Source organism: the organism of the source record quoted next, unplaced genomic scaffold (genome assembly GCF_019419815.1).
Source record: "Pyrus x bretschneideri cultivar Hongxiangsu unplaced genomic scaffold, Pyrus_bretschneideri_v1 Contig5, whole genome shotgun sequence".
NCBI lineage: Eukaryota > Viridiplantae > Streptophyta > Magnoliopsida > Rosales > Rosaceae > Pyrus > Pyrus x bretschneideri.
This window is the reverse complement of record NW_025999787.1, coordinates 7,254,969-7,274,716: the sequence shown is the minus strand read 5'-3', so window position 1 is coordinate 7,274,716 and position 19,748 is coordinate 7,254,969. Positions and strand designations below refer to the sequence as shown.

At 36.1% G+C, this 19,748-nt stretch overlaps 4 protein-coding genes across 7 annotated transcripts; 2 read left to right on the top strand and 2 right to left on the bottom strand.

Annotated features, from left to right (window-relative positions):
• Positions 1-2,825: 2,825 nt before the first annotated feature.
• On the top strand, positions 2,826-5,184 carry LOC103954336. 4 transcript variants are annotated; one of them, XM_048569388.1, is made up of 10 exons: positions 2,878-2,921; positions 3,076-3,198; positions 3,298-3,349; positions 3,437-3,502; positions 3,592-3,689; positions 3,804-3,841; positions 3,928-4,015; positions 4,129-4,389; positions 4,594-4,659; positions 4,763-5,184. In XM_048569388.1, exons 2-10 carry the CDS (start codon positions 3,145-3,147, stop codon positions 4,919-4,921), a joined length of 882 nt encoding a protein of 293 aa, XP_048425345.1. In that variant the 5' UTR covers positions 2,878-2,921; positions 3,076-3,144; the 3' UTR covers positions 4,922-5,184. The 4 variants fall into 4 exon arrangements, with proteins under 4 accessions (XP_018504676.2, XP_048425345.1, XP_048425347.1 ...); XM_018649160.2 differs by lacking the exon at positions 3,076-3,198 and having other exon boundaries at positions 2,826-2,921; positions 3,290-3,349; XM_048569390.1 differs by lacking the exon at positions 3,076-3,198 and having other exon boundaries at positions 2,896-2,921.
• Positions 5,185-8,454: 3,270 nt separating this feature from the next.
• On the bottom strand, positions 8,455-11,336 carry LOC103954283 (ubiquitin fusion degradation protein 1 homolog). Its single transcript, XM_009366092.3, is given in 11 exon segments — positions 8,455-8,832; positions 8,915-9,153; positions 9,324-9,547; positions 9,645-9,775; positions 9,864-9,889; positions 9,892-9,984; positions 10,099-10,131; positions 10,250-10,274; positions 10,495-10,566; positions 10,897-10,944; positions 11,224-11,336. Coding segments are annotated over 10 exon segments (963 nt in total). The 5' UTR covers positions 10,900-10,944; positions 11,224-11,336; the 3' UTR covers positions 8,455-8,715.
• Positions 11,337-11,977: 641 nt separating this feature from the next.
• LOC103954284 lies at positions 11,978-13,973 on the top strand. Its single transcript, XM_009366095.3, has 5 exons — positions 11,978-12,202; positions 12,435-12,529; positions 13,064-13,145; positions 13,251-13,330; positions 13,492-13,973. The coding sequence occupies exons 1-5, from the start codon at positions 12,161-12,163 to the stop codon at positions 13,745-13,747; spliced, it is 555 nt and encodes a 184-aa protein (XP_009364370.1). The 5' UTR covers positions 11,978-12,160; the 3' UTR covers positions 13,748-13,973.
• Positions 13,974-14,190: 217 nt separating this feature from the next.
• On the bottom strand, positions 14,191-16,630 carry LOC103954287 (scarecrow-like protein 11). Its single transcript, XM_009366098.3, has one exon. The coding sequence runs from the start codon at positions 16,447-16,449 to the stop codon at positions 14,410-14,412; it is 2,040 nt and encodes a 679-aa protein (XP_009364373.2). The 5' UTR covers positions 16,450-16,630; the 3' UTR covers positions 14,191-14,409.
• Between the last annotated feature and the right edge of the window lie 3,118 nt (positions 16,631-19,748).

The window sequence follows — 19,748 nt, the reverse complement described above, 5'->3', positions numbered from 1 at the left end:
ATACAGTCGACCCCACTTAATGAGAAACAGACTTATTTGTTGTAAATATACTAGTGGTATATTACCATATTTAAATGAAGACACCTTTTTTTTATTGGGAGTTTTAACGAAAAGCCCACGGTACTGTTCACTTTAACGAAAAACCATATTTTTACACTAAAAAGTCAATCCTGGTACTATTCAATTTACCCTTTATTTTGTCTTTATCATTAAAACTCAAAGTTTTCAAACCATTTTCATTAATTTTCTTTTTTTTATTTGTCTGTCAAAGTTAATAAGAAACTTAAAACGTACAGTTAAACAAAGTGTCCATCATGATATAATATTTAAGTAATTTGATAATGTTGGGAAGACTAAATTTGTAAACAAAATTTTATAAACTAAATAATATGGAAGTTGATAATTGAATTATTACTTAAGCGTTGATAAACGTGCTCATTTTCTATTGGTGACACATCATTTAGTTGTCTACACATCATTTTCTATTGGTGACTAAATTTTATAAACTAACTGACATGAAGTTGATGATTAGATTATTACTTAAGTGTTGATTAACGTGCTTATTTTTTATTAGTATTCATTTGCAAATTGAATCTACAAATTTAGTTTACCTAACATTATTCTTAATATATAAAATTTGTCTATAAGGCTGACCTTCACTACGTGAAAGACCGACGATGATATACACAAAATCAAAATGGTTTCACAAAAACGTAAAATGAACAAGAAGTGAATATAAATTCCGTACAAGCATAAACAACATGGGCATTAAGATCGTCATGTTATATCTATAAAGAGTAATGTTATTCATACCATGTTTTTATATCACATTTCTATACCACCTTAGGTGACATCTGATGTGGACAGCTACATTATTTGAAAAATTTGCAAAACCCAAGGAAATGAAGGAGAAAGACTCTTCGTATACCATAATCATCATTTAATTAACTAGTTTTCCTTAATTATTAGTTTATTAAATAATGAACTAAATTTAAAAATTTGATTAATTCAAATAATGTGGCTGTCTACATCAAATGTCATTTAAGGTGGTATGAAAATATGGTACACAAACATGGTATGAATAACATTACTCATCTATAAAAGTTGATGGAATACTCTCGTAGGGGTAAAGTCCCAACGTGGTAAGAATCCTTGGAAGAAAATCTTTCTATTGCTGGAGGATTTTTTTTTTAATTTTTTTAATCTTTTAATTTTATCAAATTTCGTAAGGTGTTAAGTTGTAATCTCTACTGAAAAAAGCCTTCTATTTTTTAGAGGATATTTAAGTTTCACAAGGTGTTGCAATGCCTAAACAAGAAAATATTATTTGATTCTCGATTCTTCCATAAAAAAGTGTCAAATACTTCTTAGGACGGTTCAGGATTGCTATGCTTAAAAAATAAAAAATAAAAAATAAAATAAAAAAACAAAAAATAAAAAATTTGTTGTACTTTAAGAATAATCAATTGTAAAATCAAGCAGTTAAGTGTTTGATAAACTGTATTTTTAAAAATGTTGTGAGTATGAAAAGCAGTGTCAAAGAGTTTGGTACATTTTAATGTACAAATGATATACTTGTATGTAATGAAAAAAATGTACATGGTAGTGTGGTGGTGGTAATGACAATGGTGGTGAGGATAGTGGCGGTGATCGTGGCGGCCATAGTGGGGGTGTGGTGTTAGTGCTAATAATAAGGTATGGTGATTGTGTTGTAGAGGCAACAGTGGTGGTGATTGCAGCATTCTTGACGGTGGTTTTGATGGCGGTAGTGGTACAAGGCTGGTGGCATGTAGTTGTAGATGTTGGCGACAATGATGGTGGTGATGGCAGTGGTTGTACCAATGGCCGGCCAGCAGTGGTGGCAAATTGTAAGGGTAAGGTGGTGGTGCCCATAGTGAGGTGTGGTGGTTGGGATCCAGAAATTAGAATTATGGTAAAGGCGGTGGCATTGGTGATGATTATAGCGACAATGACGACAACAATGGTAGTACTAATGACAGTTGTGTTTGTGGTGATAGTGGTGGTAGTTTGTGGTTGTGATAGTGGGTGACAACGACAATGGTGGTGGTAGTGATGACGATTGTGACGGTGGCGATGACAATGTTGGGGGTGGTGATGATTGTTGTGATGTTGATGGTAACGATGTCGGTGGTAATGACGGTGGTGATGAAAGATTAGTGGTTGAAGTGGTAAGTGATAGCAATCACTTTGTTTTTCAAGGGAGAAAATGTATGCAGGAGATTTTTAAAATTAATGAGTACGTTACAAAAACTAAAAATATTCATTAAAGACTTAACCCTATTTTTTATAAAAGCAACTTTTAAAAGTAACCTACAACTTTAAAAACAATGAGACAACTTTTAAAAAAGTCCATTCTTTAAAAATAGGTAAGATATTTTATATTTATCAACTTTAGAAGGAACCAAATGTTCAAGAAAAATAAATAAAAGTGGTTTCCTTGCTGCCCAAAAAACCTAGAAGTGAACTATGTATTTTATTTTATTTTTCTCATATTTCTCTTCTTTTTTTATGGGACGTGGCTAACATGCAACGAGAAAAAAAAAACGCATGATAAAAATTAAACAAACTAAAACGCCCATGGTGATACGCGACACTTATCCAGTTAAACGCGATTTCTGGGAGAAGCTCATGTAACATATGTACGTGTTAGGCTCCAATACGGCCACGTAATGAGGTCAGATCTTTTACTGGCTTTGGTTGAATAAATTGAATTAATATTTAAAAAACGGTTGTGTGCCTGTTTAAACATACTTCCACGCTTCCGAGTCTTCTTCTATTCTTTCACTTTACCCTACTTAAAGTCCCACCACCACCACCCCCACCCCCCCCCCTCCTCTCTCTCTCTCTCTCTCTCTCTCTCTCTCTGTCTGTGGCTCTGCAACGTCGGTCACTCGGATCTGGTAACGCTCATTGCTCTAGTCTACTCTTACTTTGTTAGGGTTTTCTTGCATTGGATGTTTTTCTTTTTGTATTTGCAATTAATGGTTAATGTAGGAGAAACCAAATATTGGGTTTTCTATTTTGATTCTGATGAAGCATTGTTTTCTCACTTAGAAATTTAGAATGGTTAATGTTGGAGAAATCAAATTTTGGGATTGTTTTGTCCGTTGAGATCTTGCTTAAATGGCTACACTTCCTGGGATTTTAGTCATCTGCTTTGCTTTGATTGTGTTGTTGGTAAATGGAAACTGCCTTTTGCTTTTTAATGTTTTGTTGTTATGTAATTGTTTATATGCTTAATGATTCTTTCGATTCGTCTTGTTTGAAGCCTTGTAGATAAAGATGGAAAATCAGGTTCAGTATCACCAATATGAGTGCCTTCTGTTTGGTAAGTTTATTTTTTAACACAGGTTTTTTTATGTGAAAGTTATGGTTTTCGAAGGCGGATGTAAGAACTAGTTGCTTTGATTTCCAGATCTAGATGACACCCTTTACCCTCTGAGTTCTGGAATTTCAGTGCAAATCACTACGAATATTAAAGGTGAGGTGGGCTTTATGATTCTGGATTTTAAAACTTTACTGTGAAATGTTCATTGTTTTAGTGTAAGTTTTTTAAAACTTTTTCTGTAGAATATATGATTCAAAAGCTTGGCATGGACGAAAGTGAAGTTCCGGAATTGTGTATTTCTTTGTACAAGGATTATGGAACAACAATGGCTGGTCTTAAGGTATGGTGATTGTGATCCCTTCAACGTTTATTTATAGTTTCTGAAAGTATTTAATTAAGGCAGATCTGAATGGCAATTGAACATGGTTTTTTGGTTTTTATTGCTGATTTCCAGGCGAAGGGCTATAACTTCGACTATGATGACTTTCATAGGTAACGAATGCCTCACCTTAGTTTGTGCTCCTGTCATTTACGACAATCGCTTGATCTTAATTTTTTCCAATATATACTTTTTGCAGTTTTGTTCATGGGAGGTTGCCATATGAGTTGCTTCATCCTGATCCTGTTCTGAGGGGTCTTTTACTTAGTCTGCCTGTCCGGAAAGTCGTAAGTTTTATTAATCCAGAAATGCACTCAGATGTTCTCTTTGAGGAAAAAAAAAAGCGAAATTTCATTACATTAATGCTTGCTTCTCATGTTATGTTGGTAATTCTGTGTAGATTTTCACGAATTCGGATAAGGCACATGCGGCTACTGTGCTCAAAAGGCTTGGAATTGAGGACTGCTTTGAGTCGGTTATATGCTTTGAGACACTGAATCCCACCAACAGTGCTGATGATTCTGTGACTGCAGGTGTAGCTGAACACATTGAACAACCAAATACTGGTGCGGTAATTCCAAAGACCCCAGTTGTCTCCAAACCATTTGAACAGGCATATGAAGAAGCTTTTAAGATAGCAAACATCGACCCTCAAAGAACGGTAAGATCTTTTACCTATTTACCAAGGGAAATTGACTGATCCATATGCCTCATAAGTTGGCAGGTTACACTTTAACATAATGTGGGGTAATTCTGTTTCTTATCGCCATTTATTCTAGCTTTACTTATTAAGTAGTTTTCTAAATGTCTACAGTTACTTGTTTTCCGCACTGTATTGATTTTATGATTTCGGTTTCCTTTCCAGTTATTCTTCGACGATAGCATTCGGAATTTACAAACTGCAAAGCAGTGTGGCCTTCACACAGTATTGGTAAGCTGCAAATATGAAATTGGCGCAATTGTAATATCGCAGTTATTGAAAAATGATCTTGGAATATCATCCTCACAAATATCGTTTATCAAAATGGTTGTAGGTTGGCACCTCTCACCGAACTAAAGGCGTGGACCATGCACTTGAGAGCATCCATAATATGAAGGAAGCACTGCCAGAACTCTGGGAAACCAGCACCGAGGAGTCTGAAAATGTCCGGAATTCACGAGAGATTGCAATTGAGCAACTGGTAGAAGCTTAGCCTACCTATAAGTCATCTGAACGGTTGATTACCAACACACAGCTTCTTACGTTCTACCATATCAAGCATAGAAAAGGAAATAGCTTGTAGTGGAGCGCCGGAAACACCAAACGGCTGATGAGTTGTCGATATTATCATGTAATTTTTACCTTAAAATTGTAGAAGTGTCTGAGATGGTAAGCTTGATATAGCACTACTTAGCATTGTTCTGTCTAAATCATGCTGGAAAGACCCTTCTTTATATTATAATAAGATTATACTTATAGGCCCCGTTTGTTAAAAAATCAATCAACTTGTAGATTGCTAATTCATCCATATGTATGTATTAAATGCATGATTTTGGTAACAACTAACATAAAGATGAACTGTCCATCTACTTAAAAGACTAAATGATCTACAATTTGGTTGATTTTTTGGTACAAACGTTTTTTTTTTTTTTTTTTTTTTTTGAGTACATCAATATTTTTACACTAAGAGGAAGGGGAGTTCGGCTAAGCCACATAATGGACAATCTAATTAGGTATCGAATTCGCCATCCTACGATCTTCGAACCTAAGAAATGATAACTAAGAAAATGAACGGTTTTGAAAATAAACTTTACAAATGGATGAACACAGCGGTGCACCCATTGGGCGGGCACAATTGTTACTGTCAAATGTATGCCGCTTTCTTTCCTTTTTTTTGTTTCTTTCCATCCCATCTTTGTGCAGCTTAAACCTTCGTGCATAAAGTTTCCTAATCAATTAAGGTTAATATTATCGCAACTAAATTTATGTTTTCCTAGGCAGTTAAGGTAATTTTATGCTTTATTACTATTTAAGCACTTGTTCGAGTTGTTTTAGGACCATCCAAAGTTTAAGTCGATCAAATTAACTCGATCGACAGTTGTTACTTATAAAATTACAACAACGAAGATCTTAACTAGCCAGCTTAACAAGCTTCAGAGACATCATCATCCATGGCAGTGGCAGCCATGATCACCACCTGTCTTTCCTTTATTTTTGGTCTGGACTCATGTTTCTCCTTCGTGCTATCAGCTCTACTCACGTACGAGACATTATCGACGTTCGACGAAAATCCCTACGTTGAGTGCCCGTGGCCCTGGCCGGGAGAGGTTCCACCCGCCGGTTTTGATAACTATTACTAGTGTTCCACGCTTCCACGCTTCCACGCTTCCAGCTGCATGTTCTAGTTCAACTAGCTAGTAAACTACGTAAATTCTGTGTACTGCATAAGACATTACTTGATGTTTATGTGATAAAATAGCTTAAGCAGTGTCTTAGATTTCTTTGTATGAAATATAGAGTTTTCTCGTTTATGAAAAGAGAAAGACTTGCTTCTCAAAGGATACTTCGGGGGCTATTCACAGAATTTTATTTTCTTGATCAAAACCATTTATATTATAAGTCAATTTGTAAAGATCATTTCTACAAAAAAAATTAATTAAAACTAAGATTGTTTAGTCATCGAACTATATGAAAGCAAATGAAGCATATAACCGAAGCAAATATGATTACCTCGATAAGATATTCCTTGCATTCTTCCTTTGTGTTGTTTATGGAATCTAGTTCTTTTGGGGTTATAGTTGACAACTTCAATATCTCTTTTTGAGTTCCTACCCATGGTTTTTTGTGAATCTGTACGACTTTTGTTCTTCTCTTACTTATTAATGAATATTCGATTGATTGGTATGAGGTTATTGATAAAAAAGATTTGTCTAAGTCACTTCCTTTCTTTTTTCTAAGTTTCTTCTCGAAATATGGTCTAGCTTATTAATATGTTCCAGAAAACCCTACTTGAATACATTTGACTACGAATTTAGTAAAGGATAAAGATTCTCTCCCCTCCTCTTTCTATCCCCTTCCATCCACTCCTCTCATATTCTCTATTTTGTCTTTCTTTTTCTATAAAAAATTAATATAAGATGTTGACGTGGCTTAATCGTGACCGTTCAAATAGGAAGAGAGAGTAGGGGAGGGAAAAAAAGAGGGGAGAGAATCCTACTAAAAAGCATTACAAAACATCTATTTGTTTGCTACAATTAATTGACTAACTGATCTTTGTTTTAATTGATTTTTTACAGTGATGATCTTTACAGAGTAATTTATAATATAAACAGTTCCGATTATAAGCACGAAATTCTGTGAATAGATCAATAAGTATTTTGAGAAGGAACTCCTCCAAACTAGCTAAGCTCTTCTCATATGAAAGTTTATGATATTATACATGGAATTTCGACAAAAAAAAAAAAAATGCATGGAAATGTGAATTTTGAATGCATATAATACACTTCATGTCACTTTTGAAAAATTTCCAATCATTTTTATCCTTGCAAACATTGACTTGTTTTTTTTTCTTAATATTACAACAAATTTGAGTTTAAATCTCTGCACCTCCCTCCTTTTAATTAAACGTAAGGATTATTCAAATTAAGCAACTACTAGTTACTACGAGCTTGGCTGATCTCCAAAGCATAAAAAAGCAATAAAGAACGGTTGAGATTTAACTGAATAAAATTTTGTTAAATCTCAACCATTCGTTGACGTGTGTAGGAGAATCATGTCAACTACTACACCTTAATTATGAGAAATTAATCAATGTTGCGGTCACATAATCACGTAGTGTCGTGCCATTAAAATGCACATTAATCAACTTAATAATATTGCCTTTAATTAATTTCATGGGTAAATTATATTTTACCACCTCAACTTTGGGTTACATAACAAACTCATATATCATATTTTTGAACATTGTAATGTCATACAACTTACGAATTTGTTACAATATCAGACCTCTGTTAAACAAGCTGTCAAATTGATCCGTTACATGATGACATGACAAACGTAGGCCCATATTTTTGTTGATGTGGATGCCAACTTTGCATTATGCGAATAAAAAACAAATAAAATCAATTTAAATATAAAACTAATCTAAAATAAATTTAAAAATAAATCTCCATTCCTTCGGTTCCAGAATCCAATTGCGATCGAATTTGCAAAATGGCAGGGCCGCAGGGAGATGAACTTTATATCAAGCAAATGACATCATTTGAGATTTGGTACAGAAATATGGTTTGTATCCATCACGATGAAATCAACAAAATGAAGGACCAAACTTCGATGTCACACAATGAGAAAAGCGAATTTGGCGCATAATCTATTGAAAGAGATGCTAAGTTTAAATTTCATGAACGATATTAAATACAAAGTATAATGAAAAATAATATTGCTATACAGCAACAAACTAACATTCAACCGCGCATTCGCAACCGTGTTAAGAGTTGAATACTTGTGTTAGTACAGTAAAAGACCTGTATGTTATTGCCACTGGTTCACCATTTAGTTCTCCCACTGCTTTCTATGGGAGGTTCTTTTCACTTGGATGCCTTCCTGAAGAAGCACTTCAGATATTATCAAACACTCTAATTTACCGAACCCTAAGGACCCGAGGTAGGTTGCATAATTTACTCTAGGTAACGATTTCCGAAGAACGAAGAGAAGCAAGGCACAATGGCCTAACAACAATCAACAAAATTCAAGAAATATTTTAAATTATAAATATATGAACATAGTTCCATTTGATCTGTATGACATGGAAGTTGCCACTTTATACCAACCTTTGGTTCATGTGCCTATTTACATATGACAGAAAAACATCATTCAAGTGCAGGGCGCTTTCTGGGGTTGGACCTTCCATTGCCAAAACAACTTGAATGTTTCATCTCTCAAAACAGAATTGATAGAAGAAATGCCTTCTTTTCTTTCCTTGTTTTCGATGAAGTTACGCCCTTAAGTTCACCCTTTCAGTGAATACTTCTTCCCGGTGAATGCTTGGAACTTCGGCTCTTCTGCCTTCTGAGGTGTATGTTCTACCTTCTTAGATGGCTCTGGCTTGCTGTTCTTTGCGGCAACCTGGGATTACAAGTACAGATACAACAGATAAGCATGGTGTTATACTTATATTGTTTAAAATCACAAACAATGAGGGACGTACTTTCGGGGTTTCTTTCGTGGGTTGGTTACCATTTGAACCAAACACAAGCTTTCCAGATTTACGTGCAGCACAAGTCGATGACTTTGAATCCTTGGTTCCATTTTCACTCTCCTGTTGGTGCTGCTTTATAGGAGCTGAAACTGGTGCAACTGATTCTGTCATTGGTTTTCCATCCAATCGTCTTGCTGAACCAGTGAAGGGATTGAATTTTGGTATCTTTTCAGGTTGTACTTCTTCAGCTGAAAGATACCCATTAAAAACGGAAAATCCACGTCAGTTGATAGAAAGGAATTCTACAGTCTTGTAGGCAGAAGATGAATATGCATTTAAGGCCAATGATTAGAACTTCAATCCATTTATCAAATTATTTATATATATAAAAAAAAAAAAAAAAAAAAAGCACAAGCACCTTCTTGTGGTCTCTTCTTAGACAAAGTAGGTGCTGCAGGTTTTACAGGTTCCACATAATCAAGAGGAGGGGCGAAATCAACCTCACAGTCCGTCTCAATTATACTGATTGCAGGGGAGGGTTTTGTTTCAACTATGTTAATGTAATACTGCTTATTGTTATAAGGAACCATGATAGTATCACCAGTGGTTAAACACGAGTAGCTCCTCAATGTAGTTTCCAAACTGCGACAGCAAGAGCAGTTAGGATTAAAAATAATTTCACAGTTATATCAAACTGCAATCCAACTAGCCAAATGAAAATTCAAAGTGATTAACTAACATGGCTTTGGGGTTTGAGATATCAAGGAAGTCCGTAGTGTGAGGCTGCAACTTCACATATGTTCCCTTTACTAGGCTTTTGTTTTTTACTTGACAAATGTCTCCCTCTTGAAGGAGCATGTTCTGCATCATCTACAAGGAACAAAAAAACATAAATGAGTTAGAAGCATGACCGTATCTGGAATGCTGCTGCTACAACTTGCAAGGGAAAGATGTGTACCCAGTATGGTAAATATATTAGACCTCATCAGCAACAAATTCCAAAACCCCACAATGAGTAACTCGTCCAACAGTAGGATTGTTAAGTTCAAACAACATAGGGTAGTCGATCTGCAAAGATGCTGGAAAAGAAAAGTTCTCATTTAGTTGATATCGTCATATATTAAGACAGGTTTAGATAAATTGAAATTCAATTTGCAACAGCAGGACAAAGAAGAGACAGAATGATCAATTACCGAGGCGGTCAAGAGCTGACGGAGGCATTAAAACTGGAGGGACAAATATAAAAAAAGTATAATTAGACAAGCATTCAGTACTACCATGTTCTATCGAAAAGAAAGCATCACACAGATAGTATAAACGAACTAGTCAAGCAGATAAACATACTTTTATCACCCTTCTCCAGATGTGGCTGCAAAGCCGAGATTAAAGGGTAATCAGTACAAACAGGAAGCTGAATGAATAAATTCAATTATGACTAATACATCACTCTGACTATTCACAAAACTCAAATACTGGAAGATGCATTCCCACTCCAGCATAGGTTCCATTGATAGATTTCAGAGTGTTGCCCTCATTTATGGAGCACACTTCATTAGTGAAATTTAACTTTCGGGTTTCAGAATTCAAACCTTCTCAATAAACGAGACAGGGTAACAACGGTAACTTTGCTCAAACGCTGAAGTGCGAAAGTCTTCATAAGCCTGTTACATAAAAATAATCAGATCATTTAACAAAATTCTTCAGTCAAAGTAACTCCAAACATTTAGATCATGGATAAAATGTGAAACAGAAGCATCCAAGCTCATTAACTGAGACCCGAAACCGTTCAAATCTAAAACCTCCTATTTTTGGTCAAATCTTAAACCTCCTTCATCCTACAAACATGCATCAACATCACCATTCAAGGTTTCTATAATCAACAGAATTAGAAACTAAACCACCAACACAATCAAGTCAACAACTTTATTCTCATATTCCAATTTTAGAAAGCACAAACTAAAGGGAACAGAACAATGGGTCATTCAACTTACCATATTCACTGGGTCCAACAAGCTGCCACTGGCCAAAATACCGATATCCTGCCAAATAAGCAAAAACAGTGAGAAAAGAACCCAATTCTCAATAAAAAAAATTTCAGAATACCCATCAAAACATACAGATTTCAGATATACAGTTATAAACAAAGATACCCATTTCTGTTCACAGAAAAAGGGAACAAAGATAAGAAGAAGAATAAGAAACCCACTATTTGATTTCAAGCAAAACGATTGAAAACCGAATACCCAGAAGAAATTAGAACCAAAAGTTGCTGAATTGTTAATGGTGTTAAAACAGAAAGTGTGAATTTTGTTTGGCACCTTTGCGATTGTAATGGATGATGGATTGGAAGTGCTGCGTTTCTTTCTTGCTAGCTGGGTCAGGGCAGAGAGTGATTTATGTGAGAAGGGCGCTTTCCGAGTTTTTATAGGCATAGACTTCAGAGAGTCTTCTATTTGAACTCAAAAGTCAAACGACTCATTTATTTGAATTATATTTTTATAAATTATATAATATGATTATTGATGAGTGAATTATTATTTAAGTATGAATTAGCGTGTTTATTTTTTATCACATGATTTATAAATAAAGTTTAAAAGTTGGTTAGTGTTTTTTTTTTTTTCACTCTCGGGTTCAAAAGCTATATCTCATCTTTAATGTAGAATAGCTTGTGTTAAAAAATCTTCTCTTTTAGTTTAACGGACGAGGAATTTCAGTGGATGATATTCAAAGTTTCCAGAAACAAATTCATGTGACTGTATAGAACTAATGATTATGATCGTTATATTATTACTCCATCTGCTTCCATTTTATTTTATTTTCTCCACTTTAACCGATCTCTATCTTGTCCTACTCAAAATGAACTACAATTCTCTTGCAAATTTATCATATTAAATAGAAGTTCAAAAGTCAAGCGACCAACCGGATACAAAAAATTTAGAGATCAAAGGATTAACAACCTCAAAAACCTAGGGTGCTAATTTGGAATTGACGTGGACTTGGTGACCTAGTTGGCCCAAACCCTGGCCCAAAATAAGCCCATCGCTAGAGAGCGTCAAATTTGTCTTTTCGTTCGGTGCTCGTCCCCGAAAGAACCCTTGCTTGCTTCCTCCCTCTTCGTCTTCTCTTCCCGCAGCTGCAGAACAAATACAGGAAAGCTTTTTCATTCACGGCGGAGCCTCCGCAGAGAAATTACCGCTTAAAGTTAACGACTTCAATTCTCAATTGGATTCCAGAGTGAAAACCCAGAAGGCTAATATGGCGAAGCGAGAGCTTTCCAGCACTCTCAGGAACTTAAAGGTAAAAAGAAACGAAGAAATTTCAATTCTTTTTGGGGTTTTCGATTTATTTTCAGTGTTAATGTCAGATTAATTATTATTATTTTTTATAATTCCGCTTAGAATGTGATCTGGGTTTTGCTTAAATTTATCTTGAGGTTTTTAAATTTTGAGTTTTATAATTTTCTGGTGCACCTGTAATTAGTTTTTCAGATTAATTTAACGTATGGGTTAATTTTTCTTAATTACTGTAGTTTATGCAAAGAGCAACTCAGAGAGAAGTGAAGAAAGAAGAAGATGTCAAACCTGCTGTGGATTTTGCTTTCCCTTCCCACCAAATACGAAAGTGGTAGATTTTTTTTTCATCTTTGTTTCTTGTTCTACTGTTTATCTAAAGCATTTGAGCTGTTTCGCCTTTTGGATTAAATTACTGAAATGAATATATTTGAAGGTTTACTGTGGATCTTCGCTTCGTAATTGTTTGTTGCATGATAGTTTTCAATGGGAAAGATTTTTTTGTGACCTAAAGTAGGTGTAGTATCTGAGGAATTGGAGCAATTCTGGATTTATTGGTATCGAAAAATTGGATATGGGTTGTGAATGATGATTCCTAGAGAACCAGTTTGTAGAACCTAACTATAAGCTATAACTTCCAAGAGAGAGTTTTACTTAATTGGCATTAATAGGGTTTTAACCCATTTTGGGATCCCTTAGTATGCAAAGGCATTAATGTCCCAACGTGGATGCCCTAAGGCCTAAGTTAAAATAACTCCGTGCATTGAACCAGAGATGACTGCGACTACCTGCTATAGTTATTCATTAGTTACATTGCTCCTCCTCCTGTTGTTCAAATTTTACTTGCTTCATGTGGACGGCTGGGCAGTGTGGTCATAATGGAAGGTGACCCTCAACCTGAAGCAGTTAGAGGGCGGATGTCGTTTCAAAGTTTCAATCCATCGATTGATGTGAGTATAAGGTTCATGGATCTTAAGATTTCTAATGGCTATTGACATCTTGTGTACTTCTTGATTGGCTTTATTTCACCTCACATAAAAGTGTTTCCATGATAGAAACTGAATCAAGTATCGGAAAACCCTGGTCAGCCTGCTGCCACATCTTCTAGCATCCAAAGTGAAAAGGTGTCATTTAGGTGGGTGATTTGACATTTCAATACTTAATTTTTGTTCTTTTGTCTCTTTAAATGGAAATTTTTGGTCTGTTGGATGACTAAGAAATATATGCCGGCAAAAATTGATTCCGAAGTTTTACTTCTGCTCTCCTATCTTTTTTCTCCTATTTGCATTTCAACAGAGAAAATGGATCCTCGATGGATGAAGCAGAGTGCTCAAATACTGATAAGTCGAACGGTGATCCTAATGGAGACCATAAAAGAAAACAGTCCGAAGTTGGTTCTGGGAAACAACTCCCGAACAAGTCACCCAAACTTAATCAAGTTGGTCAGCAGTCGTCACCAAATACAAGTAAGGGCTCCTTCAGGAAACCAAAGGGTGAAAACCTGAACTGGAATGTTCTTAGACCATCAAAGGGTCAAAACAAAAGAGGCTAAGCATAACTAGGTGATTCACTTATAGTTGCGTGTACTTTACTTTTTAACTGCTTTCAAGCCCTATCATTTATATCTGTAATCTTCTTGTCAAATATTTAATGCTCGCTTCTCATAACAGCCATTCAAATTTGTTAGATTTTCTGGTGAACTGGTTTCTCTCTTTTCCACACACAAATTTGTATTATACTCGGGAGTTTTAAGTATAATAAAGAAGTTCATGCTCCAATCTATGGTTTGTAACATTGCGTTTTTGTTAGTTCTTGTTTATGGTTCAACGATTAGGTTACCGGAGTTATGAGAGAATTACTTTGGAATCTTGATAATTGTGGTGAAGATACTATGGCTCCTAGGTTTATCAGCAGGTTTTGCACCCAGGAGAATACTTATGGTTGACGGCCTTAATATCGGCTTTCAGGGTTCTCCGATGCATTCATCGACCGGTCTTCAAAACATAACGGTAAACTTTCATTAAACTGAACTATTAGTACACCCAAATCAGATTGTAAGAGGGTACATAACTACAAATCATGCTTACAAGTTCTAAGCAGTACTAGCTAATCGAAGTCCCGTAAAATTACTCTCCCGAAGTCCGAAAACCAGCAGAATATGAGCCAGACTGCTAGCACACACTTTTCGGGCATTGCCTTGGTGCCTTTTGTAACTCAAACAGGTTTCCAGTACGAAATAGCATGGAATATCCTGCCTTTCCATCCCTGCAACATCCACATTCCATCTTCGTCGATGGAGAAATCCTTGTGGTAATCTCTCTTCACCATACTCCTGACTTCCTTCAAGATCTCCTGGTCTGACGGTACCTGCCGGAACCCAGCTCTCATGTTTCTAGTCTGCCACTGCTTGTATGTCTCCGGCCTTTCGACTCTTCTTGGACCCTCACATGCTATCACATTGATAACATCTCTGCCAAATACTTCTTGCTCGTAGAGCAACCTCTGTGGATCTTCTCGTGGCACAGTCTCCTCAAACATGTTGAACAGGGAAGAAAAATGGAAGAGTGCCTCTCGGAAGCGTATGTCAAAGAAGGGTGCATTGTAGGATCCATTGACTACCCCATGGATGAACAAATCTGGGCTAATTCTTCGGATCAACTTCAAAACTGTATCCCTAGGACAGTCTGTCACTGTATCATCCTGTAGGTTTTTTAGCCGGTACAAGCAGTTGACTACAGTTAACTCATCTCTGTCGATTTTGATATCCTCAGACCGAATTGTTTCCCAATTTGTTGCTATGACGTTGTACTTGAAGGGGACGTTAAACCTCTTGCAGTAATTCGCTAGGCGCCGCCCTGTCTGTTCGACCCTTTCTGAAGACCGGAAACCTGGCTGGGGAAACTCTACTCCGGTTATGCGAAGCATGGGAGGTCCGCCGTTTCTCTTGGAGAGGTCTTGGATGAGGGAAGGCCATTGGTAGCCATAGAGGACACCGAAATCAATGATGTGAAGCCTTGTCGCTTTCTCTGCTTGTTTCAGAATCGTTTGGTTAGCATAGATATTCGACATCTTCTGGAAAGGGCATGCCGTGATGTAAGTCTGGTAAGCTTTCAAGATATCAGCAGCTGACATCTCACTGCTGGGAAGGGAAGCGTTCGAGGGAACATCCGCACCCAAGCGCAATTCGAGGCCATTTGCCACGTAATGAGCTAATCTCTGCGTGTCATCGCCATAGGGAGAAGAGTTCAGCCTTATCTGCTTGAGTTGTTCATTTGCCTTCCTTTTGTCATAGCTTGCAACAGATTGTGCACATATAGTCAGCAGCGTCCATAGATCAACCATCCCCGCATTGTCATCCAGCTTTTTCTTGCGTGTTTTCTTGCCCTTCGATACTTTTGACTTCCGGTTGAGCTGCAACTTCTCGCTTTCCTTGGGAGAACATGAGTTGGACTCTTGTTTCTCACCCTGACAGAGCAGTACCTCATCAAACAGCTGCGGTAGCTCAAATTCGTCAGCATAAACCGCTGGATCCTTGTTTCTCCTCCAGTCATCTAGAGAATCCTCGTCCTCCCTCTGATGACTCCTCTTACTCCTTGATCCATTTGATGAGTCGCTGCCATCCTTGTCCAAATTGAAACTCACATCGTTTCCCTGCTGCTCCCTCAGCTCCACAACAGACGATGAATTGTGTTTTAGATGCGTGATTTCACCCTCACCGCTCAAAACCAAAGGGTTTGGAATTTGGGCACGAGAGGACTCGAAAACATCTTGAACAGAACCCCAATCCAAGCCAACCCTGTTTCCAGCAGCTATAGAGCCAGTACTGCTGTGATTACTGCCCTCGTTCGGGGCCTCAACATTTCGATGTATGAAATTAAGTGGATCACTTGAAGAGGGATTTTGGTCCTGAACAATCACATCATGCAATGACTTTTCGGCAGCTTGGAGTGCCAAACATTCCTGCAGCATGCAGGGCTTGTTCACCAAGTATTCCTCCTCCTCCATAAGCATCTCACTTATGTACTTGAGAATTGCATTGGATGCTTCACTGCGTTCCGGAAAATTCACCTCCGTGCTCACGCCCGGCAACGAGGGTAAATTATCAGAAGGGTCTGAATTGACAGGGAAGAAATTGTGATCAGTGAAATCATGGCTGGCTCCAAACTCATGAACAGGATTCGCATTCGAGTCGTCGACTTGCTCGATTACGGATTTGTTCATGGGACTGGGAAGTTCATCCTCAAGGGTATCCATAATCTAACGGGATTCAGAAGCAAATGAGAAATCTGAGCGGATGAAGAAAGTAGGAAGTGTATGAACACTTCTAGTTTTATATACTTGTAGGCTTATCTGTAGCAATAGTTCAGTGAACTCTCATATTAGTTTCTTTTGTCTCTGAATTTAACAATGTATGGCACAATTGGCCATGTTCACTAACATCAGTCTTTCTTTCCGTTAAATCCAGGATATATTAGAAACTTCAACATAAACTTCGTAAAACAATAGAAGAAACTAAAACAGAAACGAAAATTTATAAATTAATATTTAAAACTTAAAACAAAATGAAATTAAATTATACAAATACAAAATGAAAATGGTTGGACTTTAGCACTCATAAATCTTAGGCAATGCGACTTCAAGGTTGGAACAAGATCAAATTAAGCCTGCACTTCTATTACAATAGCAGCCAACTTAAAATATTTCAGGGCTTCAACCAATCATGTTGGATGAAGTTCTCAAAAATCCTAAAACTACTAAAAGAGGAATGATGATAAATCTTATGAACAAAGAATCTTGATCTGCTACCAAAAGTCTATCTGATCACACCTTCCTGGAAATGGGAAATTGATTAATATATGTCATCAGAATGGATCGATTTTGTTGGAGGGAAATTACCGGGCCTGCATGGAAGTTATTTTAAAGTAACTAAAAGCGTTTTTGAATTACCAAAGTGTTCTTAGTAGCGTTTGGCGGGAAAAAAATTGTGTTGGATTTAAAAAATACATTTGAAGTGTTTTCTAGAAGAAGCACTTTTTAACTTAATTACAAACATTTAATAGAAACTAGAACTTGGAAGGTCACTAAACAGGTAATAACCTGTACCTAAATCACGAATTAGTATCATTTATTGTTTGTGCTTCGGTCATTGTTAGTGCTGTTCATTTTTTATTTTATGTGCTATTCTATATTTGATTAAAAATTTATAATCGATTCTGGTGTATGTCCTATCAAAATGTAAAAGCATTATATTTTCTTAACACTGTTGAATAATTCTTTATTAAATATGAGTATAGTAGCAGTTCATGATCAGATTATGTGAACCTGACTCAGAACTCAGCTTGACTTATTTGGTGCCAAATCTACCCCTATGAGGGATTAGCGGTTACTAATGAGTGATAATCCTACAATTATTGGATTAGTTTAGTAAACAAAATTGATTTCCTTGTTTTTATATTAAGAGTGGAATATTATTCCATTTCCTTTTTGCTTTTGCTTTCACTACTTTATTATATTAAGTTTTGATTGCCATCACCAGAGGCAAAAGGTTACACTTGATTGGAGAAACCTTTCATTGTTTAGTACTAAATGGACCGATAATGTTGTGTATTATGATGATTGATTAAAAAGAAGCTTCTTGGACTAACTGATGCAAGTGCTGAATTGTCGTGGTGGTTAGTTCTTCTTTAACTTATTGCGTTCTAAGTTTGAATTTTCTTTTTCTTTCTCATATGATAAATTTAGTGTTGAATATCGTTTGTAGTTAAAAACAATTTTGAACTAGTTGTTTGGTTTGGACAACCAGATACATCGGGATGCAATGTGTGAAGTGTAAAAGTGGGGAACCAAAGATTATTGCACGAGAAGAATTGATTTTGTTTTGTTTTCTTCTGTGTTTTTTCTTTTTTGTTTCTATTGGAAGAAACAGTGTTTTAACATGAAGAAGGTTTGTTTGTCTATTTATTTCAAACGTGGTATAAACAATCGTTTTTTAACTAGAAGTATTTCCAAACACGCTTTGACTATAGGGGTAAATACTTCAACGCCACATTATGAGACTATGGACACACTACATAACACAATTTGGAGTATCATTATTAAGGTATTGTTTTCTTGTTAAACTTACGTTCTCATACAAATGTTTATATTGTTGTACTGTGAGTTCCTTTTTTTTTTTTTTGGTGAAATCGTACTGTGAGTTTAAATTCGGTGTCATGTTGTGTATTTATGTCAAATATGATATAAGCAACTGTATTTGGTTAAATGTTCTTCCAAACATGCCCTAAAATCTGGTGAAGAGACGGACATTGTATGAGGTTTTTTTTTTTTGCACTAGCCACGAGGTTATGAGACACATGACACAACTTGGAGAACCAATATATAAGGTAAAGCTCTCTTTTTACACCTGTAGTGGATGCTTATGATATCATATTATGAATGCAGATGACATATTCAAACAAGAATCAACCTAATTAATATATCAAATTCATAGTCTAGTAACATAAGTATTTTCTGATGCCAAACAGTCTAGCAAGACTGTTTCTAGTTTCATATAATCATGCATAAACTATGTGCTTTACTAAACCAAAGATGGTTTTTTCTAGGATGGTGTTATCCATACACTCGTTTTTACTTTTCACAATTCATCTATTTATTTTTATTATTTGATTTTCTTCAATTCATTTGATTCGACGGTTGAAAATTAAAAAGTGTATGTAAAAGATAAAAAAAAGATGTGTAGATAGTACCAAACTTTTCTAAACTTTGGTGCATTATCCATGATATGGTGCAGTGGGGCGGCTACCTTTAACTACAGCAACAAGGACGCCAATCAATTCAAACCCTTGATTCATAAGATGAGAGAGAAAAGTAATATTAAAGGGATTTCAATTTGTCCTTGCATTTTAATAAACTGGCTCAGATTCATCCAAAATGTGGATCTCAACCGAAACACAGAAGATGTGGTGGGGTATTTTTTTTCAACCAGAACAGTCTCTTGAACCTTTGACTTTTTTTTTTTTTTTTTGAGGTGGGTTCAGATTCATCCAATTTAATGTGATGTGGACCAGAACAATCTCTTGAATTTTTCAGAGAAAAGCCTTGATTTTCATTTTTTTTTTTTTGCCTATTTGGTTTGACTCAATGCATGGAGATTTTTTTTTGTGGCATTTGACTCAATAAGGCAACAGTAGAAGGAACAATAAGGCAACAGTAGAAGGAACAAAATAGCAGCAGCAACACCAGATAAGAATCTTGAAGCTCGACTGAGTCCACTCCTTGTTCCTCAAGCGTTGTTTAGTCCAAATTCTCTCTCTCTCTCTCTCTCTCTCTCTCACTTGAATTGCATGCATTGTATATTAGGTTTACTGTCAATGATGCATAGCAGTCCAAAATGGCCTGGTACTTGTTCAGCGGTTAAATGAGTTCTTCGTGACAGTCCTCTTCGGCTAGCTTCTTGAAGGTTACAAGTCGAATGTGTGTCTGAAGTAAATTCATGATTTTCACTGCATAATTTTAAGTTTTGAGTTCATCATTTCACGCTTTGATTCGTTAAT